Source organism: Akanthomyces muscarius (genome assembly GCF_028009165.1).
Source record: "Akanthomyces muscarius strain Ve6 chromosome Unknown contig_18, whole genome shotgun sequence".
Taxonomy (NCBI): Eukaryota; Fungi; Ascomycota; class Sordariomycetes; order Hypocreales; family Cordycipitaceae; genus Akanthomyces; species Akanthomyces muscarius.
The window spans coordinates 1,442,503-1,467,560 of NW_026611618.1; the positions used below are offsets into that span (position 1 = coordinate 1,442,503).

The 25,058-nt window shown below is 55.5% G+C and overlaps 8 protein-coding genes across 9 annotated transcripts; 3 read left to right on the forward strand and 5 right to left on the reverse strand.

Moving 5' to 3' along the window:
• Positions 1 to 54: 54 nt before the first annotated feature.
• On the reverse strand, positions 55 to 1,962 carry LMH87_008942 (uncharacterized protein; the record flags this gene model as incomplete). The annotated part of the gene is made up of 2 exons (XM_056202196.1): positions 55 to 975; positions 1,048 to 1,962. The coding sequence occupies 2 exons, from the start codon at positions 1,960 to 1,962 to the stop codon at positions 55 to 57; spliced, it is 1,836 nt and encodes a 611-aa protein (XP_056056782.1).
• An 841-nt stretch (positions 1,963 to 2,803) lies between these two features.
• On the forward strand, positions 2,804 to 3,927 carry LMH87_008943 (uncharacterized protein; the record flags this gene model as incomplete). Its single annotated transcript, XM_056202197.1, has 3 exons — positions 2,804 to 3,150; positions 3,223 to 3,685; positions 3,778 to 3,927. 3 exons carry the CDS (start codon positions 2,804 to 2,806, stop codon positions 3,925 to 3,927), a joined length of 960 nt encoding a protein of 319 aa, XP_056056783.1.
• A 2,064-nt stretch (positions 3,928 to 5,991) lies between these two features.
• On the forward strand, positions 5,992 to 7,458 carry LMH87_008944 (uncharacterized protein; the record flags this gene model as incomplete). Its single annotated transcript, XM_056202198.1, has 3 exons — positions 5,992 to 6,030; positions 6,087 to 7,199; positions 7,285 to 7,458. 3 exons carry the CDS (start codon positions 5,992 to 5,994, stop codon positions 7,456 to 7,458), a joined length of 1,326 nt encoding a protein of 441 aa, XP_056056784.1.
• Positions 7,459 to 7,956: 498 nt separating this feature from the next.
• LMH87_008945 (uncharacterized protein) lies at positions 7,957 to 9,041 on the reverse strand (the record flags this gene model as incomplete). The annotated part of the gene is made up of 2 exons (XM_056202199.1): positions 7,957 to 8,859; positions 8,913 to 9,041. 2 exons carry the CDS (start codon positions 9,039 to 9,041, stop codon positions 7,957 to 7,959), a joined length of 1,032 nt encoding a protein of 343 aa, XP_056056785.1.
• A 363-nt stretch (positions 9,042 to 9,404) lies between these two features.
• On the reverse strand, positions 9,405 to 10,473 carry LMH87_008946 (uncharacterized protein; the record flags this gene model as incomplete). The annotated part of the gene is made up of 2 exons (XM_056202200.1): positions 9,405 to 9,506; positions 9,571 to 10,473. The coding sequence occupies 2 exons, from the start codon at positions 10,471 to 10,473 to the stop codon at positions 9,405 to 9,407; spliced, it is 1,005 nt and encodes a 334-aa protein (XP_056056786.1).
• A 1,547-nt stretch (positions 10,474 to 12,020) lies between these two features.
• On the forward strand, positions 12,021 to 13,233 carry LMH87_008947 (uncharacterized protein; the record flags this gene model as incomplete). Its single annotated transcript, XM_056202201.1, has 2 exons — positions 12,021 to 12,296; positions 12,352 to 13,233. The coding sequence occupies 2 exons, from the start codon at positions 12,021 to 12,023 to the stop codon at positions 13,231 to 13,233; spliced, it is 1,158 nt and encodes a 385-aa protein (XP_056056787.1).
• A 550-nt stretch (positions 13,234 to 13,783) lies between these two features.
• Positions 13,784 to 16,117, reverse strand: LMH87_008948 (uncharacterized protein; the record flags this gene model as incomplete). Its single annotated transcript, XM_056202202.1, has 1 exon — positions 13,784 to 16,117. One exon carries the CDS (start codon positions 16,115 to 16,117, stop codon positions 13,784 to 13,786), a length of 2,334 nt encoding a protein of 777 aa, XP_056056788.1.
• Positions 16,118 to 20,804: 4,687 nt separating this feature from the next.
• Positions 20,805 to 22,928, reverse strand: LMH87_008949 (uncharacterized protein; the record flags this gene model as incomplete). Of its 2 annotated transcripts, none has more annotated exons than XM_056202204.1 (1): positions 20,805 to 22,928. In XM_056202204.1, the coding sequence occupies one exon, from the start codon at positions 22,926 to 22,928 to the stop codon at positions 20,805 to 20,807; it is 2,124 nt and encodes a 707-aa protein (XP_056056790.1). The 2 variants fall into 2 exon arrangements, with proteins under 2 accessions (XP_056056790.1, XP_056056789.1); XM_056202203.1 differs by having other exon boundaries at positions 20,805 to 21,704.
• Between the last annotated feature and the right edge of the window lie 2,130 nt (positions 22,929 to 25,058).

Sequence of the window (25,058 nt, forward strand, 5' to 3'; positions counted from 1 at the left end):
TCTTTTGCATCCCAACCTTGTCCCCAACACAAGCCTTTCTCACTCTTAATTTTCCTACCGCGGCAGCACCATTCTCAGATACGGGCACTCCTCAAACGGCATGCAGGCCCCCTCGCACTCGGCCCCTTTCTCCGGCAGGCGGCCCGTCTCCATGTACCTGCCCACCATCTCCTTGGTGCACTCGCTCGGCGCGCTCAGCGTCGCGCAGTGCCCGTACGTGTTCTGCACCAGCAGGCCCGATCCCGCGTGCGCCTTGGCGGCCGTGACCGAGCTGCCCATTGGCGTCGCGGGGTCGAACCTGCTGGCCAGGAAGAGGACCGGCGCCGACGGCCGGCCGTCCGCCTGATGCTGCTTTCCACCGGCCTGCTCCGCCTCGGGCGACCCAAACGGGCCCTCGAAGCGCCAGTTGGGGCGGACCGGCCACTCGAGGCACTCGACGCTCATCCAGAGGTCCGCCCACTCGGGGGACAGGTCCCGCGCCTGCTTAAGCTGCGCGCGCCACGCCGCGAGCGTCGTGTTGCGCTGGTCGGGCCCGTCGCCACACCGCACCGCCATGTTGGCCTCCGTCTGCCAGCGGTACTCGGCGATGCTGGCGCGGCCGCCATTCTCGCATGCCGCCTCGTCTGGGCGCAGCTGCACGCCCGCGGCGGCGATGAGCGCCGTGTAGTTGCCGGCCACGGCGTCGGCGAGCGTGGAGGCGAGCTTGGAGAAGCCGCCGATGGGGTCGTAGAGGGCGTCGGCGAAGGTGGCCTGCACGACGGAGCCTGTGAGAATAGACGGGGCCATGTTTTTGCCGGCAATGGCAAGGGGCTCTTCGGTGAGACGCGTGGCGAGGTCAGCGACCTTTTCGCGCAGCGCCGCGGGCGATTTATCGGCCTTGGGATCGTAGAGGGCACAGGCGCTCTTGGCGTCAAAGCAGGCGTCGTAGAAATAACTGATGACCTTGGACGTGTCGGCAATATTCACTGCCCAGTTCTAGAGAGCATCGAATTAGTGTCCCGGAGCAAACTCCATCAGGGCGGTTTTGAGGTAGGGATCGCTACTTACTCCAGACGTGTAGTCTTCAGGCACGACATTGCCGTCCAGGATCATGCGCTTTACTCTCCCGGGAAACAGCGAGATGAAAGTATTTCCCAGCATCGTGCCATACGACGTGCCGAAGTACAGCAGCCTCGGCAGCTTGTCCTCTCCACCTTCATTGTCCGCGTGACCAAGCGTCTTCTGCACTCCCTGATCTCTTCCATTCTTCTTCCCCTTTGCTTCCTTGACGCGCAGCTTCTCCAGCTCATCCACCATCAGCAGCATATCCCTCGCCACCGAAGGCGTACCCACATACTCTTGCACCACGTACCCGTCCTCCCCGGGCACATTGCACTTGGCGCCGTGCGCTCTCGCCGCGGCCCTTTGCGCCGCGACAACCTCATCCCGATCATCGCCACGCACTCCACCAACCTCCATGCCAAGCGAGTGAGCGCTGTACAGCGTGCGGCTTGCCTCTTCCCCGGCAAAGCAGTCGACGTTGGGCGTGCTGAAGCCCATGCCGCGCGGGTCAAACGACAGCACGTCAAAGTGCATGCGTTCCGTGGCTACCAGATCTCGGAGATAGTGGCCGTTCTTGAGCATTTCCACCGTGCCCGAATCACCAGGGCCGCCCGGGTTGACAATCACCGTGCCGCCGTACGCGGTGCCGTCTGTCGAATTGGCCGTCAACCGGGTAAGCGCGAGTGTCATGGTGCGGCCGCCTTGGCGCTTCTCGGCATTCCTCTCGGTCCAGTCCAGAGGGACAATGAGTCTGGCGCACTCGTATTCCTCGTAGCATCGCGAGAACTCTAGTTCGCGCGACGGCGTTAGGGTCTCCCAGTCGAATTCGGCTGGGGCACGACGCTTGGGCTGGTAGGTGGAGAGCGTCGCGGCGACTGTCGCCGCGAGCGCGGTGACAGAGGCTATATTGGAGAAGATCATGGTTTTCTTTTGATCTGAAGTCGAAGGTGCTCTTTCAGTGCTCCATTCGTGAGATAATCATACCTCAGTTGGCGGAGAAGAGCTAAATAGTTCTCGAATTAGGCTGCACCTAGCGAGTTTCCTCACTTGCTACAGTACCCGGGTCCATGGTCTCGGGCACAGCCTGATGTGACAAGCAGCTGATGTCTAGTAAGCATGTGTTTGATACATTTTGCTAGGCAATCGCAAATAATACCACAATGGACGAGGAACTATGCTAAAGTCTTTGCTGGAAACCCCCACCCCGAGGTATTTCTACGTGTTGCACGGTAGCCATAGCCGATGCTCCGCCGGCTCCGAAACAACGAGCGGCAGGAATCGCACTGATCCAGCTCTAGGCGTATAGACAGCGTCAATTGCCGCCATGATGATTGATTGCGTACTCCAGTCAAATAGAGTTTTGTTTAGTTTTATTCTCTTGTTCTTACTGCTTGCCTCGCCGCTACAAGTGGACACGGTGGTTAGCAAAAAAGGCCCGCCGCCTGTTTGGCTAGGCTGCTAGTTTTAAGAGAAAGAACAAGGTAAAGGAGGATAAGAAGAGCAGAAAATCATGAGGTAAATTAGGAAAGTAAGAGAATAAGCAAACAAGAAAAATCAGGGATATAGAAGATGAATAATAAAAGATAGAAAGTATAATAAGCCATGGTGGGCTGATACGGACGGTGATCCACTGCGGCATGCCACTGTAGATATCTTTTCTAGGTGACGTGGCGGAGAAGCAAACGGCGACTTCAACGCTACATCATCGTCAACGACCACCTTGCGCCAATTCCCTCCGCGCAACAGCCACGCCTCACATACGATGCGCTTCTCGTCGTTATCCGCGGTAGCCTTGATGGCTGCCGCTGGGGCTTACGCTGAAGATGCCACCACAACGGCACCCATCCCTGCCTGCACGGCCGTGTCCTCGACCAGCAACGGCGCATTCTTCGACCTGCGGCCCGACATTGCGCAAAAGGCGGCCGGAAAGGCTGCGCGCTCCATTACCAAGGACTACCACGCGCGCGGCTACGACTATGGCAAAAACTTTACCCTCAACATCTGCGAGCCCGTCGTGGCGCCGGTCAAGGACGTTGTCGGCGTGTCCAAGACGCTGTGGAGTAACGTCAGCGCATACTATACATACAAGGACAAAGTATACTCAATAGGGTACGGGGAAAAATTGCTTTGCGCTGACTCGTGATGTCCTGCGTGAAAATGTACTGACCTCTGTTCTCGCAGCTCCTCGTCGCTCGACTTGCATAGCCGCGGCCGCAAATTGGTACTTCGATACGGCGACGGCTCGCCGTGCGAAACAAAGTCTAACAAGAGCGCCCGCGACCAGAAGCCCGCGGCCGGCGACAAGGACAAGGACAAGGGCTCCTCGCGACGCAAATCTACCGTCATCTCGTTTCTCTGCGACCGCGACTCTGGCAGCTCCCAGGCCGCCTTTTCCTTTGTCGGCACCGACCCGGACGAGTGCGCCTACTTCTTCGAAGCCCGCTCGTCGCACGCCTGCGCGCAGGCGGAGCCGCACAAACGCGGCAACGTAGGCCCGGGGAGCGTCTTTGGCCTCATCTTCGTCATTGCCGTCCTCGTATACGCCATCGGCGGTGTCTGCTACAACCGCACCGTCGCCCACGCCCGCGGCTGGCGCCAGCTGCCCAACTACAGCCTTTGGGCTGGCATTTGGAGCTTTGTCACAGTGTGTTCCGCCCCCCGTAAACCGGGCCTTCCAATCAGTCGTCGCGGGAGCTGACCTATTGCCTTTTTCTTTTTCTGCGCGTGTCTTGATAGGACATGTTTGTGATCCTAACTTCATCGTGTACCCGCTTCCTGCCGAGCAGGCGCGGGTACAGTAACGTCAGCCAGAGCTACAGCAGCAACAGAAACTCGGACGCAGAGAATCGATTGATAGATCAACTCGACGAGGAATGGGACGACTGATCGGGACCGGCTGATGAGGATCGACTGATGCGACCAACCTTTTCTGTGCGACTTGCGGGTTTCCAATGTTTTCAACGGGTCGTTGGGCTGGGTCTCGGCCGGTGCTTTATATATGTGTATAATTTTTGGGCATCTTATCAGGCGTTTGTGATAGAATCATAGGGCACATAAACGAGCGAATCGAACCCTTACTTGTTGCTCTGTATAGGGAAGACTTGATCGCCTTTTATGCATGCTTGCATATGTGACATTTACAATGTATACTGCGAGGCCACTCATTTGAGATACCCGCTGCTGACTGTTGCGGCGTCTTTGTCCTCAAGAAGTGAGATGAATAGGGGCGCTGGCCAGTGCTAGGTGTGGAATAGCATAATGGCAAGCGGGATGTTTGAGGCCTCTCCCGTCGGGTATGCCCAGCTAACAAAGCACTTGCGCCAAAGTTTTACGGTTCCTGCACTTGCAAAGGACACGCACCTTACCCATTTTAAATGATGCAGCTCGCTAAAGAGCCTCAAGTTCCAAAGTTTCCATTGCCAGCTTCCATGCAGGGGTATAGCTCAAGACACCATGTGAACGTAAAGCTGCGCCGCGCAACATGTGCCAACTGTCCAACTGTCCATTTGCGGGGAATACAACTATTTTCGCGATGCGCCGAGCCGTCACATGGTTTGCTTGCCGAAAATTGTCCAAGTTTGCTACCAACTCAACGGCTGGAGGGGCGGCGACAATACAACGGATTCACTTTCACGGGAACAGCCTCGCCACTTGGTCATTGCTTTGGAGGTGCATGCAGGGGAGTCTGAGAATCATCCAGGCCACGACCATTGCGCTTTGCGGGAGCTAGAGTCTGTGACGAAGCCCGACAGTGTGGATAGCTTGAAATCAGCTCCGCTGCATTGTGAGCCGTAGGCTGATCTGAGCATCTCCTTCAGCACCCCGGCTACACGCCGAGAATGGAGGCCGCTAGACTGAGGGCCTTTGTTGAAATGAATTCAAAATGGCGAATGCCAGGAATAGTACGGGTATTGGCTCCTCTTGAAGCTTGATTTTTTCCGGTAAGGGGGCACTCAAGGAGCAGTTGGCGGCTGCTAGGCTTTGTCTCGAAATCGGTGACCAGATAAAAACGGACTACAACTGGGGATTTTGCGCCCAGCTATCCGGTTGAGGGTCAGACTTCATTACGGAACCGAATGTACGGAGTCCCTTGTATTTTGATTTACTGAAACTGCTCCACGTATCTGCAGTTGGCAAGCAAGAAAAGTTAATATGAAGACCTTCAAGGCCGGCAAACTAGATTCGACTCGTTCCAAGTTGCTCTCCTTTTCTAGACATACTATCTATATACCCCTCAGGAATATCTTCAACATTCTATTACTCTATATACACAATTTTAATCAGATTCACTTCTTGGCCGGCCAGGAAAATCACTCCTCCGCTTTGTTGCCGGTTGCCAGCTGCCGCCAGCTGGCAGCCCCTCACGTCCAAATCAGCTTCACTTCGTCCACACATACCTCAATTTCTCCTCGCCATTCGTTAATCACCAATAAGCGGAGAACCCATGCCTCAGATTTGAAGCTCAAGTGAAATCGAAGCGTGATCTGTCTCGCTAAGCGAAGCCACCCCTCCTCACTGCTCGCGATCAACCCACCTGCACGGCCAACTGCTGCATCCCTCTGCCCACCTGCATTCCCTTCTCTTTCAACTCCTGCATCCTGCCGCCTTCTTCAACACCAACTTTCTTTCTGTAAATGCCAGCGCAGAAATACTACATATCCTAGGCGGTGACAGCTTCGCCATCATTGCCCATTGAAATATTCGACGGCATCCGTCTGCATCAAAGTTTTGCACACTGCAACGTCCCAAAAGGCCACCGGCGCGATGCAGCAGTCATTTCAGCTTACACCGCGCAGCTACTCGTCTGACGATATAACACTTCCATCCCCTGGTTATGTTTCGCCTCAGCTGTACAGCATTCAGCAGAATCATCAGCCTTTTCGTTCTCTGAGGGCTCGTCGAGCACAGCACAACCTGACGCTACCTTTGCATCTCCGACGACGCACACCCATGGAAAACGATTGGATGCAGTCCATTTCGGACGTTGAGGTACGCCTATATAATCTGCACATTTGTAGTACCGACAATCTGATTCATATTCACAGATTGAATCGCACTATGGTCGAATGCCTAGATTCGACAGAACGCCAATCGAGCACGACAACTCGTACGCTGCCAGCCCAAGCGCTTCCCAAACCACACAAAACTCATCCATGCCTGGAAGCATGTACAACGCCGCCCAAGCTTCTAACATGGGGTCTTCCCCGAGCTACAATGGTTCAGCCTGGCAAACTGAATCGAATCGGTTGGACTTTGGCGGCGTCTCCAGCGCAACTATGAGCGCAGTTTGGTCTCAAAACAGCTATCCGACGTATATACCCGATACAAGCATATCTCTTCCATGTACACCAGCCCCAGTTGGCCTTTATCAGACTCCAGGTCTAGGCCCGAGCAGCCAGATGCCCCATCTAAACACGCCTCCCGCCAGTGCAGTCTCTTTCTCGAAGCTGACCAGCGAAGACAGCACAGAAAAATCTCAACTAAAAGTCGACACAGGCGCACACGGTTACTTCAAGGAAAATGGCTCCGTGATCATGAACAAATGGTTCAGCAACACCACGAGCCAGATTGCCCCTCCACAGTTGATATACAACGTGCCACCTCCCGCGTCCCTGTCGTCGCAGGACTCTTTCAACGATGCTTCATCTATTGCATCTGGAAATAGACTAAGCGCGACTCCAAGCCGCCTTCACCCTGCCCGATCGGACTTTTCGAACCAGCTGTCTTTCACCAGTTCTGGGGACTTTTCCTCGCAATCCCCTCAAACTGGCTATTCTACCAGAAGAAGACTTCCTTATAATGCATCACCCTCGCCAACTATCGTGAAGAATTCAGATATTCAAGATGGCGGCAGCCACGACTCACCTAGTGGTGCCACCTCCGTCGCTCTCAGCGTCTACGAGAGTGACAGCAGCTACGGCGCCAGCGGCGCCCAATCAATCCAGCCTAGCAGACTCCCGTCCCCAGTCCTCTCGGAACATCACAAAAATGCCCAGAATGAATTTTTAGTCAAGGCACGTGCCGAGGGAATGTCATACAGAGATATCAAAGTCAAAGGTGGCTTCACGGAGGCGGAGTCTACGCTGCGCGGTCGCCACCGAATGCTGACCAAGGACAAAGAGGACCGTGTGCGCAAACCGGAATGGACCGAAAAAGATGTGAGCTCAACCAAAACGAAATGACCCCCCATTACTATCCAAACCATTCGACCTAACCGACCTGTTTGTTATTTTCGCTGTACAGATTGAACTGTTGAAAAAGGGCGTCAGAGCTCATACCCGTCCCAACATGCGTACTGGCAAGACATCTTGGAAGAGAGTGGCAGAGTACATTGCAGATCACGGGGGGTCCTATTCGTTTGGTTATGCAACGTGCCATAACAAATGGAAAGAGCTCCCAGCCGGCCGACGTCGATGAATGTGGTGCTTTTGTGCGCACCACTTGAAGCCGGAACTGATTTGTGCCAGCTTTCTTTTGTTTTCCAATTTGTCTGACACGCGCCTCGGTAGTCAGGACCAACTTGGCGTTTCCTTTTTCTTCCTTTTTTTTGTACTCACTGATTTCTTTCTGATATTGAAAACATAATATTAACAGTTTGTTGGGGGAGGTCTCGCATCTCCGATTTGGATCAGGCGATTTGAACCGCAGCAGCAGCGAGAGGGAGGCTGACAGAAGCAGGTTTCTTTTTTCGCAGAAAGCAGAAAAGTTTGGAACGCTGGCATGGGCTTTGGGCAACAGCGCGGACAGAGGGCTATGGTAAAAACAAAAGAATTGGATTGGGGAGTAGATGGTGCACGCAACAAAATGTGAGGAAAGAAAAGAAGATATGTACATTAGGTTTGCACTTTGATCGGTCATGGTGATTATCAATCTCGATTTCTTTTTAGCTAGCTAGTTTTTCTTTCTACTGCACATCTACAGTTTAATATTCTCTTCGACGAAATGCGGCTGCGCAACGCCCACACTCTTCAGTACCGCCGTCAGTGCCCGTGGACTCCTGCGCAGGGCATCCCACTCGGCTTCCGTCTTGACCAGCGCTGTGCCCGCCAGCATCGTGCCGTTGAGCGACACCTGCCCAACCACATCGCCCGTGTCCGGGTCCTTGATTGAGCCCCCCTCTGCGAGCCTGGGGCAGAGAACCAGCCGATCCCTCGTCATGGCCATGTTGTAGCTAACCGCCGCCTCCTCTCCCGACTTGGCAGCGGCCGGTTCGTCGTCTTTGGCAGCAGCAGCAGCGCGCACCGCCTGCTCATAGAGCCTCAAGTACGTCGCGTGCAGATCCTCCCGTGAGGTGTCCAACCCGATGGCGTCCGAAAAGGTCCTGAATGGCGCCACCGCGCCGTCGTCGCCGTCCAGCCGCGACGCCAGCACGCTCCAGGCGCTGTCCTCGGGCAGACCCTCTCGCATCGCCGCCACGGGCAGGAGCTGGATGTGACGGTGCGGCTGGCTGGCACCAGAGTGCGCGCCGCAGTTGAAAAACGCAAACAGCGCGCCTCCGCCATGCGCGGTGCTGCTGCTGCTGCTGCCCTCCTCGTACGCGCGGATGCAGGCGAGCGTGGCGTACAGGTCGTCGGCGTCGAGGACGTGCGTCTGCGGCTTGAAGTCCCGCGTCGCGAGGATAAAGTGCTCCGGCACAATGGCAAACTTGTTGAGCACGAGAAAGTGCGCGGCGCCCACGTCAGCGACGAAGAGCCTGGGCGGCGGCGACGTGTACGCAAACGGGTCAAACGGCTTTGGCGATGGCGACGAGGTGGTGCCTTGCTGCTTGGGAGGCGCTTTGGGCTTGTTTGCGAGAGAGGGCGAGAACCGTAGTTGGAACTGTCTCTGTCAGCAAAGGTAGCTGGCGACCATCAGTGGTGGTGTGGACTGACCGAGAGAGCGCCAACGCGCACATCCTGCACGTGCGTGGGAAAGTAGGAGAGGTCGCCTTCGTGAAGGGCTTTGGCAAAGGCAGCTTTGACGAGCTCCGGGAGACGAGCTGGCGCTTTAATAGTGGCCATGGGAGGAGGAGAAAAGTTGAATGTTGAGAATAATGGTTGCGGCAGGTGAGCTTGTCAGCGATCGGATACGTGAGAGGTCAAGATGTGGTGGGGCATCGCGGAGGAGCAATGACATAGTTGTCGTGTAGGAGAGCGGCCCGAGCCTTGGTGTACAATTTACAATTCTCTACGCATGAGGCGAGCTATTCTTGATTAATTTTGTGTATTGTTTCTAAGTTCTATTTAGCGGAGAGTAGCCATCCTAGCAAAAGCGTACCACAGCTGCGCCCATCCGGAGCAGCATCCTCTGTATTAAGTATGTCTATGCCAACCTTGATTCCGTACGCCAGCCACATGCAAAAGAGCAACATCGCAGGTTGTTATTCAAATCCCCGGAATGCCAAAGATTTGCCGGAGCGCTGGTACGAAGCGTGGCACAAAGTAGACGGCGTAAATCGCGATATAGGCGGTCAAAAGTCCAGTAAACTAAAACGTCATGTCAGAATTTCTGCCAAGCAAACTGTGTCAACAAGAAGAGACCATGACATACCTTTTCGAACCACGTATGAAAGTAAATCGCCGTCATGAGCAGCATCCACAGATTCAGCCCCAGGACACCCAGGGCAAACTTGCCTCCGTAGCCCAGCACCGTCTCCGCGTTCCTGCCCGCGCCGGCCGCTGTCTCCGCCTCGACGCTGGCGCCCTTGAGCGCGCCGTCGGCCATGACGACGCAGCGCTCCTCCGACCACCAGCCGGCCCAGCGCGCGAGCGGCCACAGCACCTCGTTCATCAGCAGCGCCGAACCGAGCGTCAGCAGGAACACGTGTCCGGAGATGTCGTGCCCGCCGCGCCACTTGCCGCCCGAGGCCTTGCACGCGACGGCCGTCATGAGCGCCGCCGCGTCGGCCGTGCCCGTCGCGACGCCCAGCTCCGCGAGGTCGCACTGGCCGCCCGTCCAGCGGAAGCCGCGGTCGATGATGGGCGCGCCGAAGCACCACTGCACGACCAGCACCCACCAGGCCGTCACGGCGGCCCAGCGCGCGACGGCGCGGGCCCTGGCCGCGGGGGACACGCCGACCGAGGGATGCGTCAGGACAAAGGCGAGCAGGGCGGCCGTCGTCCAGCCCCAGCCGCGCTTGACAAAGTAAAGGTTGAAGAGGTTCGACTTGCGCGCAAAGTAGCCCGGCGCGGAGCCGTCGGCGGCCGCGTGGAGCGACTGCGAGACGGCGTCGTAGGTCAGCGCGCGCGTGTGCGGCGAGAGGACGGCGAAGAGCGAGCCGAAGACGAGCAGCACGGGGAAGAGCCCGAGGGCGAGGCGCTCGACGGGCGTCGGGAGAAAGGGTGAGGTGCGCTGCGTCGCGGACGTCATGGCAGAGGCGTCGGTGGGGGGTGATGCTGTCGAGGGTGCGTTTGCGGCCGAGGATCGCCCAGCTCGTTTGGTGGTGGTGGCCATTTGCGCGCGCAGGCCCCTCGTGGTGGGTGGTCGATGTATGACTTGTTTTTCGAGAGGGATTGGATGAGGGGTGCTATGACAGAAGCATTGAGAGGTTGTCTTGTTTGCGCGAGGCAGAAAAAAGACGAGCGAGATTCAGGGAATGCAGGTTGCAAGAAAAAAAAGGCAAATTCCGGTTATGATGATGTATTGCGAAATGGATGCTGTCCTGGCCTATGACGTGGGACAGAACTAGTTCTTGCTAGCGCCACATCCGGTGGACGTGGCGCATGCTGGAAGGTTCGCCCTGCGCCACACCTCGGCAAGCCGTGATCGCCGATAGCAGATGCGACGGAAATAGATGGGACGCTTTTTTGTGGCCATTCAATATTGCCTGCCATTCTCGGTATAATTTGCTCTCTTTTCTTGTGTTGGTAAAGATGTGCCGTGTCGTTGATCTTTCTATTCACAGCGGCAGCCGCATCTCTGTGTGCTTCTCATAATTGTCTGCCACTCGCCTGTGGCGACCAGGTCATCCAGCAATGCCACTCATGATGTGGTATAGCCGTAGAAGTGGACGCGATTTGATCCCATCGCTATGGTTTTCGTCTCCGGTTCCCCTTTAGCACTTGCTTGCTGATTTCTTTGTAGAAGCGTGACACGATCATATCTGCTACTTACATGGGCCAGCGCTGGACGGCCGCCTCTAGGCAGCCATGCCAAAAACCTCTTATACCAAAATAGACCTTCAAACCTTGGCGAAGTAGCTACACTCCCCCAAAGATTCAGATCAGTTCTGCCGTACAGAAAGCCGCACACTTCGCTTTTTGCCAGTTTGGTTCGGCCACGTTCTCACAAGGCTATGACTTCGCATGACTTGAAGTTGCACTTTTGACTCTACTTCAGCTATTTAGCAGGCCTAGTTTTTAATTTACCGTGACTTTCTTGGACTATATTTTTAAGTCGTCCTTAATTCTTTTTTTGGCCGTGGAAAGGGTTACACCAAAGTGGAATTTTCCTATTCGCCTTCGGCATAGGCGGGAGTAGACTGGAGATTGGAGATCACACTAAGCCTACATCCCCAAACTGGACCACATCACCTGTCTCTCCTGTAGTAGAAATTATATTACCATTACTCTGGAAACGGGAAAGGTTTTGTTATTATCGTTTATGGCTTCTGAAACTTGCGACAATCTCAATTTTGAGATTCAACTAAAATTTCATCTTCAGGCTCTGGTGCACGTTCGAGTCGCACATATCGCGACTGCCATCTCGCCAAGTACTCACTATTTTTTACTAAGTCTTCATTACATAGGGGTGCCCATGACGAAGCCATCTGCATCATGCTCCCGTATTTCTGCTTTCAGGCGGGGAAGACGCATTTCCCTCTTCCGCGCCAATGTCAGCGACCCGAAATCCTTGTCTCAGCTGCAGCCGGCTTCGCTTTCCCCCCTCCCCGCACTGTATGCATCCCAGGCAAGGTCACATCAGCCGCGCCTTCGTCATATCTCTCAAACTCCATCTTATCTTGCAAAGATCCCAACGTTGACCAAAACATTACCTAAAAGATGCATCCGGCACTCGGACTAATTCCCGCACTTGTGAGTCCTGCTGGTGCATCTGATACCACGCCGCACCAGTCGGTCTTCGCAGTCAACGACGGCGCAGAAGTCCCCGCCATTCGCAGCTACTTCTACGCCGGCGGCGAGTACCAGATGCAAGGAAACGACACGGAAAATCATGTCTTGGTGAACCAGATGTATGTCGAGAAGCTCGTGCCCGCTCACGGCGTGTCGCAAGAGCTTCCCATCATTCTCTTCCATGGACGGGGACAGACAGGTTCGGTACGTTGAGATGAGCTATTTCCAGCGTAAGCTATATTCTCTAACGATTCGCCAGAATTTTCTCAACACGCCTGACGGACGGCGTGGCTGGGCTTCTGATTTCGTTGCCGCAGGCTACGAAGTATACATTGTCGACGAGCCCTTCCGGGCGCGCTCACCATGGGAGACCGGCCACGGATCCCGCGCGCTTGTCTCTTACTCCGCCGAGCATCTCCAGCAGTACTTTACCGCGACCTCCAAGTACAACCTGTGGCCCGAGGCCGCGCTGCACACGCAGTGGCCTGGTGCGGGCGTCATGGGCGACGCCGTCTTCGACCAGTTCTACGCCGCCTGCATCCAGTTCATGCCCAACTCGTCCTTTGAGCAGGCGGCGGCGCAGGCGGCCGGCGTCGCCCTGCTGGACCGCATCGCCAGGCCGGCTGTCATTGTCGGGCACAGCCAGGGTGGGCCGCTCCCTCTGCTCTTGGCCGACCAGCGGCCGGAACTCGCGGCCGCGCTGATCCTCCTGGAGCCCGCGGGCCCGCCGTTTCGCGAAGTCGTCTTCTCGAACGAGACCAAGAGAGACTGGGGCGTGAGCGAGATTGCAATGACATACGATCCGCCCGTCACCGACCCGGCCAAGGAACTTGTCAAGGCGGTCCGCACATATGACAACCCGCTGCGACGTGAATGCATTGTGCAAGCTGACAGCCCACCTCCGAGAAGACTCAAAAATGTTTCCGGAAAGAACGTATTGGTGGTCACGGCAGAGTCATCATATCATCACATGTATGACCACTGTACTGTGGATTTCCTGCGTCAAGCAGGCTGCCAGAAGCTAGAGCACGTGTACTTGGAAGACATAGGCATCATAGGAAACGGCCACATGATGTTTATGGAGAAGAACAGCCATGAGATCCAGAAATTTTTACAGAAATGGATCGAAAGTGTGCAATAGCAGCCACCAGCTCTATTACGTACCATAAGGTCTTGACTTAAGTTTGGCAGTCGAACTTCATTCTATCAGTCTCAATTGTCTAGCTACTGAAAACCGCGGCAGAACTCTGCCTCCAAAAACCCAAACTCTGCCCTGCCTCCTGGGCAGATAAAACGTCTTGTAAATATGGACCAAAAAAGAAAATGTAAAAAATGAACCAATGAAGAGAAAATCACAGAAAGACAGAGATAATCATCTGCAGCCGCGCAGGTTATCGCACTGATACCCTTCAAGGCTCACATATGCTCCCACAAGTACCTAGCACCACGGCTCTTAAGGGGGCGCGAGAGGCTTAGACGGTGACGGTCGCGGTCACGTACAGTGTGGTGGTATATAGGACTGTCGTTTCGAGCACGTCAGAATGAGTGGTCGTCGAAGGCGGCTTGGTGTAAATGCTTACTGTCGAAGTCGAAGAGGTTGCGGTCGGAGTCTTGGGGAAGGTAGGCTGCGGCTCGGCGCTGCTGCTGGGTCCAGTCTTGGGCCCGGGTCCGCCTGGGACGTTTTCATCATTCTAGGGTGAGAACGCTGCCAGAGCAGCACAGAAGTTGTTTCTGTTGTCCTTGTCGAGAGCAACGGACTGGCTGTTAAGAGTAACCATGTTGATGCTCGCCTTGGTGGCAAGACCGAAAATATGAATGCTTGAGTTTTCAATGTCCAGAATGTTGTCCTGGCAGTTGTTGCCGTCGACACACTTCTGATCGTAGTTATCAAAGAAGCTGTAGAGACCAGCACCGTAAACAAGGATGTCGCTGGAATCGACAGCGCGGAGGCCCCAGGTTCTGGCGCACTTAGGACCAGTGCACTTCGAAAAGTCGGGGTCGCTGTACTTGGCATTGTACTTGAAGGGTACCTTGGCATCAGGGTTGCCCTGCATGTAAGCAGTCTCGGTTTGGATGAGACCCATGTAGACATTCTTGGCCTTGCTGAGCTGGTAGTTGGACAGAACGCTGTGCTCGGAAGAAGTTCCCCAGAGCCAAGCACCCTTGGTACTCTCGATCAGAATGCCGCGTCCGTTGTAAATGTTGATCTGGTTATGGTCGCCAAGATCAAGCTCGTGGTCGGCAACCCAGAACCAGGTGTTCTCGAGGTAGGCGCTGGCCTGAGGGGTAATGTGCATGAGCATAAAGGCACCAATGCACTCGGCTTTAGGCCCAGCAATCAGCGAGGGATTCTTGGAGCACTTGTCGGACTGAAGATTGGTTCCAGCGAAGCCACCAACGCGGAAATGAGTGTCCCAAAGACCGGCAGCGCCCTTGTCTTGACCGGCAACGTTGAACTCCATCAGGATAGCACCGGGCTGAGGACCCATCGTGGAGAAGATAATATCCTGGATTTCAACAGTGCCAACGTCACCGGGGTTGCCAACTTGGAAGACAGGCTTGGGGTTGCTCTGGTCCTGGAAGTTGCTGTTGCCGCCTGCAAAGATGATTGGCCAGATTTCACCGACAATCTTGACATTCTTGGGGACCTTGACAGTGTTGGTGACGACATAGTTGCCGTGGTCGAAGTAGACAATTTGATCACTGCCGATGCTGTTGAAGACCGCTTGGATGGCAGCGGTATCATCAGTCACACCGTCGCCCTTGGCGCCTTTGGACTTGACAGACACAAACTTGGAAGCATCGACGTTGTTGTACTGGGGTTTCGACTTGGTGAAAATATTGCCAGAGCCATCAAGGAGCGCGCCAGGCTTGGAAACAGGGCTCTGAGTAGCCTGGACAGCGCTACCGCTGCTACCCTTGTAAGCCCGACCCTGGATCCAAGACTGAACCTTGGTGTTGCCTTGGAGCAATGTAGTCTTGGACTGGGGGTTCTGGACAGCCGCGGGACAGTTTTTGCTGAAATCGACATTGTCGACGACCAGGGTACCGCGGGTATCGTTCTGGCCAGTGCTGTAGCGCGTGGCAATGCCGACGGGGGTGTTGGAGAATACGCTGTCCTGGACAATAACGGCACCGACCTGCTGCTGGTCTTGGCCGTTGCTAGACATGTCCAGACCAATATCACAGCTGTCAATGTTGAGGCCATGGAAGGTCCAGGCCCAGTTCCAGTTCATGTAAATGGCAGTCCGGCATCCGTTGAACTTCAAGTTGCGGGTGGTGAACTGTTGAGCACCCCAGAAAACACCGAGGTTGCCGCCGTTGAAGGTAAGATCAGACATCCAGCCGCCAGAGCCGTTCTCGGTAAAGATGCCCTGCTGCTTGTTGTCGCTGCTCTTATCCTTGATCATGTTGAACTCAATGTTCTGGAGAGAAGTGGCCTGGGCGACCTGCCAGTGAATACCGGTTCCAGTAGACTTGCCCTGGGCAGTAATATCAATCTTGAAGTTGCGGATCTGGCGGAAAAAGTTGTTCTGGTTGGTGTACCAGTTGACACCACCATCAGCGTAGGGGTCGGAGTCGATCACGGCAATGCCCTGGAAGTTGGCGGCGGCCTTGAGGGTAGGCAGGGTGACAGCATCACCAACAAGCTGGGTATAGTAGTATTGAATAATGGGCTTCGAGACGACGTAGGTTCCAGGAGGGAAGTAAACAAGAGCAGGAGTCGTAGTGCTGGAGTCACAGCCTTGGCCGCAGCGGTTACCATCAGTGATGGCGGCGTTGATAGCGGCAGTGTCATCGGTAGAGCCATCGCCGCGGGCACCATAGTCCTTGACGTTGCGGTAAACTTTGAAGTTGCCGTTGCTGGGAACGGCACCCTGTCGTTTGATGCTGGAGAGCCACCAGCTCGAGCTGGAGCCGGCTTGGGCCGCCGTAGTGTTGAGGGATGCGGACGGCGCTGCCGAAACGGGAGAAAATGCACTCAGGGCCAGCAGAGAGGCCGTGAGGAGGGACCCGAGACCCATGGTGAAGGTTCGGTAAGGAAACGCGGCTAGGTCGAGAGTGCGCGTCAGTCGTTTGTGTAAAGGACAAAGGAGCAAGCGAAAGCGAGGGGTGTAGAAGAAAAGAAGCAAAGGGGCTGTAGAGAATGATGTGTCAAGTGTAATGTAGGACAATAGGAACTATGCTGGAAGGAAACTGTATTTGAAGAGCAGTGAATGTGGCTGAGGGCTACAACGGCCGCCAGCTGGTCGCCAACTGCCTGCCAGCTGTAAGTTGACGATGGTGGGGCAGGAAGTCAGCAGTCCGTTTTCTCCACGAGACTGCTACTTGGACTTGCCAAGGACACCATGATCGCCGAATCAAAGACGACTAGTCAAAGGATGTGTTGCGTGTTCACTCTTCCCCTCAAGGCACTCGCCAGCATGGTGTGTCAGGTGGGCGCACAGCGTCTTACACGGGTGATGTTGATGGCGCGCGCCAGAGCTGGTGTTGAGAGCAAACTTACAGCTGTTTTGCAGAATATGTACGCGCCAGTTACCTGCACAAGCGGCTAGGGAAAACGACCTAAGGAAATGTTCGAACCGGTTCGAGACAACAAACTGAAGTTGCCGAAAAAAATGCAAGCGTCGCCTGTCGTCAAGGCAGGTTCAAGGAGGGGAGGGCGAAAGAAGCACGGTTACCGAATATCAACAGGCATAAATCGGGACGCGGGAACCGCTCATTATAAGTAAGCTACGATCAAAGACTGCAAGGACCATCGGCATGCCTGGCCTGGGCGCTCCGCGAGGTCGGGGCAGGGACGCCAGCCAAGCCCATTGTTCTCGTCGCATTCACATTCGTCGGGGCGCGTAGGCATTCAGAAAGCGGAGGCCCCCACCCAGCGGCCACACCCTTGTGGGACACCCGATGTCAACAGGTACCGACCATCTATTGGCCCAATATGGTCTGTCTTTCGTTTCAGATACTGGGTCGCGATATTGGCTCTTACACATTGAGCTTGGGTTGGCGCCACGGAGTGTCCGCAGCCAAAGTTGGCAAGAAACGAACTCCGTTTTTGTTTCCTGCACCAGAAGCGATTCGCGAAACGGGCACTGATGAAATCTAGCCCTGGAGAAAGCGACGGCTAGGTGGAAATTGGTTGAACGGGAACCTTCAGCCACTATTAGCATGTCTCGGGCCGCCCAAGACCAAGCGCAAGCCAACGATACTCCCCGACACGATATTAGCATCAAGCCGAGAAGCAACTGCCATGCACGCCACCTCGCACTTCACACTACAGCGCCAAAGTGTCCACTGCTTCCTTAATGCATCGGTGGCACCGCATAAGCCGGACGCCTTCAAACCCACGCCGGAGCAGCGCCGAGCACTGGGCTGATGAAGCTCTTGGCTTTTTACCCAACAGAGCAGGTACTCCATCGTGGAGGGGGCCTTCGGCCTTGTGCCTGATGGAGCGCAGAGAGCCAATCCATCTATGGAAGCCACCCCGAGCTGACACCAGTCGACACACCAGGGTCTCCTTTTTGCAGGGGCAGCCAAAGAAGCTAGCGCTGTTTCACCCCAGGTAGCCAGCCCTGACAGCCCACGAGCCCCCTAGATAGGGCGCTTCGAAGCGCTGCCAAAAGCCGCATTGCTTGGCCTGGGAGCTGTTCTCAATGTAGGGCCTGAGTCGTGCCCATTTCTTGAAACGATGAAGGATCGGTTGATGCGTTTGAAAGCAAGTGACCTACTACCCAGTCAAGAGGGCAGTCTTGGCTATGCTGCCCCAATCAAGCCAACAGATCTGATGTCATGCGGCTGGCTGGTGAAAATTTATTTCGAAATGATTTGCCTACTAGGGTACATGGCACATGGGGGTCAGCCTCCAGTAGGTACGCAAATTAATGGCGTGTCTCTTTTCTCTCGATGCTTGCAAAGCTTAATGTGGCCCCCCTCCCCCCTCCCCCGGCAGTGTCTACAAGTCACATTCCTCCGACTGCAGATGACAGTGTCGATCGAAATTGCACTGATGGCTGTGGCTTTTCTACCTGCAACTCTGCACTTACTGCAAAATCACAGACGGTTTCGCAGTGTCGCTGAACGTCGCGTGGTCACGTTTTTGTCAATCCGCCGTCAATGTTTTCTTGACGCTGCGCGAAACTGATACCCGTACGCAAGACATCGGACATGGACTCAGCAAGCAGACGCGTGCACCAGTAGCAAGCGTGGCTCGTGCCTTGCAGCCTGCCAAACTAGGCAGCTGCTTGACTCCTAGTGCCCGGTGCGGAGAGCTCTCAAATCGCAAGTTCGCAACTTGCACCTCGGTCGACGACAGGCAGTGGATCGCCACCGACGCGAAGCAGATCACCCGACAAACCAGATCCACAAGCAGCAACTACATCGATATTACCACTTACAATGCACTTCTGCGCTACCAGAAGCACGCGAGGATACACGTTTGCTGAGCGAGGCGCAGTTATGAGTCAAACAGCCTAATCCAAACATACCTCGGGGCAATAGCTCACGACGACCCGGTCACCATTCAATGTGATACCAATATCGACCAAGACAAGAGACTTTGCAAGACAGTTAGTTCAGAATGCAACCCTACAGCGCGTGCCACACTTCACGCGACCAGGTACATACATTTGCATCGAGCCACAGTCTTGCGGTAACAACCACTCGTCTATTACCAACTCTTTGAACTCTCGATTGGACGGAGTAGCCCACAGCCCGCTGCAGGTGCTGTCAATGTATGACCGCCAGAAAATGGCAAATTACGCAGGGTGCGTACTTTTAGCTTTACCCCACAAAGCTACCAGATGTCACCGAAGTACTGCCCTCTTCCTTCCGCTAATAAGTGCTTCGCTAGGCTGGCACTCTGGGCAGCGTTGCAGTTCTATTACCCCACACCGAAGCCGACCCCAGATCTGGGTGCTTTTTACCCATCAGCCTCTTTTACCGCCACAATTCTTCCAACCAGCTGGGCTGATGATGCCATGCCACCATCCTATCCGAATTGCGACACTGTGGCGCCTCACTCCCAGCTGCCGATATCTGCTGAGGTACTCCGTAGATGCCGCGACTCCCCGACCTTGGCTGCATCTGAGCTCAGCATCTTATCCCGCCTTTCGCAGGGTTTGCAGCCCATGTGGCCCTCCCCGCAGAGATGCTAACGCCTGCAGCCACGAGAACGATGGGTTAGCAGGCCACGCGGACGAGTTCAATTTTCATAAAATGCCATAGTAGCACCGAGAAGCTGACCACTGGTGTCATTGCCATCATGTTATGCAATCGTGTGCACGTCTATACTGGCGGCGGCGCAGATCGCCAGGCAATTTTCTCACGGCGCGCATAAGCGTCCCTTGCATGTGGCAGCGCAAGGCTCGCACCACCGAGCCACACTTGCCACACTCATCTTTTCCAACTCCACCGTGAGACGGCCTAGAAACGGTATCCAGAAAAGGAACAAGGGAGCAAATTCTATGTCTAATGGTCTACCCGCACCCACTGCAGCCGGTGGATAATCCGGCGTCTTCTCGGTCTTGTCTGCCCTCGGAGGACATGTCAACTCCGTAGCTGGACAGCCTCGGGAGTGATCAGCAGGCGACAAGGAACTCGGTTACCAATGAAAATGAACACAATGAGAGCGGTTACAGCCAAGCACAGACACAGTAACGAAAACGGGGAGGGGAGTCGATGCAACGTGTGCTAAAGAGGAAGGCAGTCCAAAGGAAACCCTGTTGTGCGACATGCTTGTTACGGGAATATCTCCGTTTGTGGCCCGGGCCGTCAACTGTCGATCACTCTCATTGCGGTTCCCTTATCGTTACTATTCGCTTCCGGCATGCTTTCGCTTATTAACACATCTGGGCGTCGTGTCTTGGATCTTGGACCAACTCGTGGCAATCGATTGTTCGTTGTCACGATCGGTGATGTCTGGGGCGTGTGCTGTGACGATTGCATTCACAGCTTAGCCGATCACATGCCATGTCGCGCGTTATCGGTTCTAGAGACTTGAACTGTCTGCAGCACAGGTCGGCATGCATAGCACCGAGCTGGTCCAATGTGCGCAGCTATTATCTGTGTTTGCATGAACCCATGCCTACCCGCTCCGTCATCGTCATCGCGCCATGGGTTACGTATCTCGTTTCGGGTTCGCTTCGGCATCGCCATCACTGCCGTGGCTGGCTGCTGGCCTTTGTCTTGTCGTATAATCGCGCCACTATTATTAAGCTTCCTTGCCGACAAGCTTGTGTTGCCTGAAGATCACCATAGTTCTGTACAACGTCACACAAATACGCAGGAGGATGTAAGTCCATGTAGAATATGCTGTGCATATATTCTATGTAATCGGGGGTAGAAGTACAGAACCAGCCGCTTCTCATGCGAATATGAGACGCTTCGTGTAAAAACCAAATGTACAAATATCGATCCAATCAGAAACGAAGAAGAACAAAACTGCCGGCCCCCCAAGTGCGGTCTATATGCTGTAAGTGCTCCCTCAAAAACAAAGAATGGGAAAGAAAAAGTAAAATGCGCGCTAGCCTCTGTATGTGATGATGTATCGGTCCCAAGCCTCTCTCAAATGGAGAAAAAAAGTAGAATAATAGAAAAAACGCCAGGTGTAGAGTATCCAGGACAAGGAGGTCTATCGAGACATCCAAGCCGGATAGTCTGGGAATAAAATGATAGTATGCGCAGGGGCGGGCGCGCTGTGTATAACCGCCTCGCTCAGAAAAAGCCGCTGTCGCGCGAGGGCAGAGCATCGCCTTGGCCGCCGCCGCTGCTCTCGAGCATCTCGACGCCATCGACACCGGCGCCAAAGTCCATGACGAGAATCTTGGGCGCCTGCCCGGTGCTGACGATGCGGCGGTAGTCGCTCTTCGCCGAGAGGACCCAGCTGGCGTGCCAGCGCGGAAAGTCGAGGAGCTGGCGGCCCGAGGCCATGTCCCAGACCTTGATGTCGGTGTCGTAGCTGCCGCTGACAAGTCGTCCGCTGACTGAATCAATGTGCAGGCTGCGGACGAGGTTGTCGTGGGCGGCGCGCATCTCGTGCACGCAGGCGCCCGTGTGTGCGTCCCAGACGCGAATCATCTTGTCGTTGCCGGCCGAGGCAATGTAGCGGCCGTCTTCCGAGAACTGCGAGCAGGCGAGGCCCTTGGTGTGGCCGGCAAACTCGCGCACCGTCTTGCCCGTGTCGAGGTTCCAGAGCTTGACGAGGAAGTCGCCCGAGCAGGAGACGACCGTGTTGCCGCGCATCTGGACGGCGTTGACGGGGCCGGCGTGGCCGCGGAGCTGCCGCACGAGGGTGAGCGTCGCGCGGTCCCAGACGCAGATGGTCGTGTCCTTGCTGCAGGTGACAATGTGGGCGTCGTCAAAGACGAGGTCGAGCACGGCGGCGCTGTGGTGCTCGAGGCGGCGCAGGGGGCGGTAGCCGTTCTTGATGCTGTAGACGATGGCGGTGGCGTCGGACGAGCCCGTGACGAGGATCTCGTCGTCGTACTGCAGGCACAGGATCGACGCCATGTGGTGGACGTCAAAGGCGGCCACATCGGGCGTCGAGACGACCATGCGGTCGTCGTCGGGGCTCGAGGCGTAGTGCGTCTCGCCGAGCTCGTCGTCGAGGAGCATCTCCTTGGCGCGCACGACGTCGGGCGGCCCGATGACGAGGTGGCACTCGAGCGTGCGCATGTCCCAGACACGAATCGTCTTGTCTCGGGAGCCCGAGATGATCTTGTGTTCGTCAAACTGGAGGCAGTACACGCTATCGGTATGCCCGCTGAGGTAGACGGGGTACGCCCGCCCGTCCTCCCAGTGCTGGTTCAGCTGCCGCCGAACCTGGTACGCGCGCTTCCAGTCGTTGCCGGGCACCGTCTTGGGGATGCCGAGCCTGGTGCCGGGCTGCACGGGGCCGCTCGCCGCATACGTCTTGCCCATCTCGCGGAAGAAGGACTCGCGCCAGATGTGCTGGTTTCGGATAACGTCCGCCCATCGCTTGCTGACGGCGCTCAGCTTGGCGAGCGCGGCGGCATCGAGCTTGGCGAGGACCTGGATGGCCAGCTCCATGGGCAGCGCAGTAATGAAATCCACACGGCTGATGCTGGCCGCGACAGGAGCAGCTTCGGCGTCGAGGTCGAAGTCAGCGCTGGTGCCTGTAAGAACAATGCCGATCCCGCTTTCGCGATCGTTTCCGTCTTCGCTTGTCGACTGGTAGAGCCATCCGTTGCGGGCAAAGAACTCGTTTTGCATGGCAGCAGAGGCCTTGGCGGCAGCGCCGCCGTGCTCGGGGATGTAGGGGGGTGCGTCACCGAGCGCGGGAATGGGAACGTTGGCCGGTCCTGGCCGATATGGCAGGCTGGCCTGGTATGAAGCATCCAGGCCGTGGACGGAGCGCGTATGGCGGAAGCCGGTGGCCTGGCGCAGCTTGTTCCAGGTCGAGTTGGCTGTGGATGGTCTCGATTCAGAGTTGTCTTGCTCGTAGATGGGTTCTTCGCTCAGAAGCGACGGGCGGCGGTGCACCATGCCTTTAATGGAGTGCGACGCGCGTCGAAACATGCCTTTCAGTGCGCCGGCAGTACCGTGGCGTCTATGGTCGGGGTTTGTATATTGATCGTGGGAGTCGTCGATGGCATCCTCGTTTGTGTTATAATCGTCGGGGGCGAACAGGGCGCTCTTTGGGCGGCGCCAGGGCAGAGACAGACTGAGGCTTCGCATGCGCTGATCATGGGACTCGGGCTGAGCACCTGCAGGGTTGCGCGGGAACGACGACTCGTCGGCAGACTGGGGGTCGGCAGCAGAAAATATCTCCCGCTGGACAGCCGCCCAGTCAAACGTGCCAGTCGGTTTGGCAGGCATCTTTGGGCTCGTGCTATTCAGAAGTTTGCAAGGCGGGCTGTGCCGACTGCGGCGGGCGAGGGAGGCTGCGAGGCGTCAAACGTCGCAAAGCGTCGTCAAAGCGAATGATTGCTGATCGGGCGAACGGTACAACGCTTTGCGTATATCGGTACTAGCAGTGCTTCGATATGGCTGAGCAAGTAGAGATGAATGAGGCCAGAGAAAACAACACAAGGGGTGGCTAGCGAAAGGGTAGGGGTCGAGGGAGAGAGAGCCGTGCGCTTGGGCAAACGTAGTATCGAGTGTAATTAACCAGGGATGGCCAAATGGGTGCGGGCACGGTCGCAGAGCCGGTAAAGTGACTTGCGTAAGTATTCCAAGCTGTCGATACAAGCCAACGAGTGATGGGCATGCAGCGAGAAAAAGGTGACAAAAAGATTGAGGCCGCTCGGAACGTTGTGTTGTGGCGTTTGGTGATGTCCTGCAAGGGAGGACAATCGGTTTCGGGGGGCGGTAGATTGGCTACACGAGCAAGGCGGAACGCCAGTTCAGCGGAAAGATGAATTGGTGTGCGCCGTAGGAGTACCTTGGAGAGACAAGACGGAAAAGACAGAGCGCAAGGTGGAAGAAGAAGTTGAGAAATGAAAGAAAAGGGAGCGTTGAGAGTGAGGTGAAGATCTAGTTACGGGAAAAAAAGGCGGCGATGACAATAACAATACATGGGTGGGTTGGCTGCAAGCCTGCAAGCCACTCGAGGACCACGACGGGGAACGGGTGTCACTAAGAATAACCCTGAATGGCTACAGTGGATATATTTCAGTGGGCTTCAGGGTAAACTTTTTTTTGTTGTTCGAGGGCTTCCAGGGGACCTTCTGGCTATTTTAGGGGGTTTTGGCCGCTGAGGCCTTCTGGAGGGCCCCGGCTTGCTTGCCATGATTCTCTCCACAAGTGGCCCAGCCCAGTGGGGTCTTGCGATTACTCGCACCTGCAACCACTGTAACTGTATCCGTACTTGTAAGTACCGAGGGAGGCCGATCTTTTCCCTGCGCCAACCACGAACGGGGGTATTTTTTTTCAATCGTTCAGACGGCTTCCCCAGCTTCCATCAACCCGGATTTTTTTGTTATTTTTTACTGGACTCCAATCGGCTGTGGAGTTGCACAAGGGCTTACCTGTTCACACCCCAGACTGCCGGGGGACACCTCGAGATGAATGAGCGTAGGGTAGCATGGACAACTTGCAAAGCAGCCCAGAAAGACTGCTGGAAAATACCATCTCACCGACACTGCATGTGGCGCTTTTCAATCATACAGGAACAAAGCCGAGAGGGTTGCATCCGCAGGACTCTTGAGGGAAAAAGTGTCGGACCCATTTCCGTCTTCTGGCATTGGCCGCCGGCAGGTGGCAAACATCAGCCGAACCTTTGAAGCGGTGGCAATCGACTGCACGGACAGAAACCGCTCTTTTAAGAATCATCTTTCAACTACTCACTGGCAGCAAACTTTTCATCGGCGGGTAGTATTTCTGCAGCATTACGGCGGCCGGTCAGAGGTATTCTTTTCGCCGCCAACAAGATATCCTGAGCTACCTACCTACAGCTAGGCGTCGGTAATATGATTGTACCTTTCGCTGGGCACTAAAAGCACATGCCGCGAACCTTGTCTTTCGCCCAAGCCGGACCCCTAATAAAGACCTGAACTAGTGGGATCTTGTTAGGCTACAAATTTTCACAGGCCAGCGGCAAGACCGACACGGTGCCATTGGCTGGCGTCATTGGCGGGGGAGGCGGCCTGGCTGGGCAGCATGGGTGCTGCGAAGTCGCGACAATATTCCTGTCCCTATAATATCAAAATGTGGTGCCACTGTAGATGCTCTCTTCTAGGAATCTGAGAGACAGAGGTGCATCTTTCTCTGGGCACGAACCACTGATTTAGGTGGCAGTGTTAATCAAACCATGGTGCCCACTCACGGTGTAATGCAGCCATGAACTACGCGTCCACACCACAATTGTTACCCAACCAGATGAGGCGCTCATCTGGTGTCAAGTGGCCTCGAATAAAATCTGATCCATCAACTACGCGGCGACATCTCATTATATTCCTGATTTCGGAATTCTAACTACCCAGTTCCAGACTCAACGCTGCCCGTAAG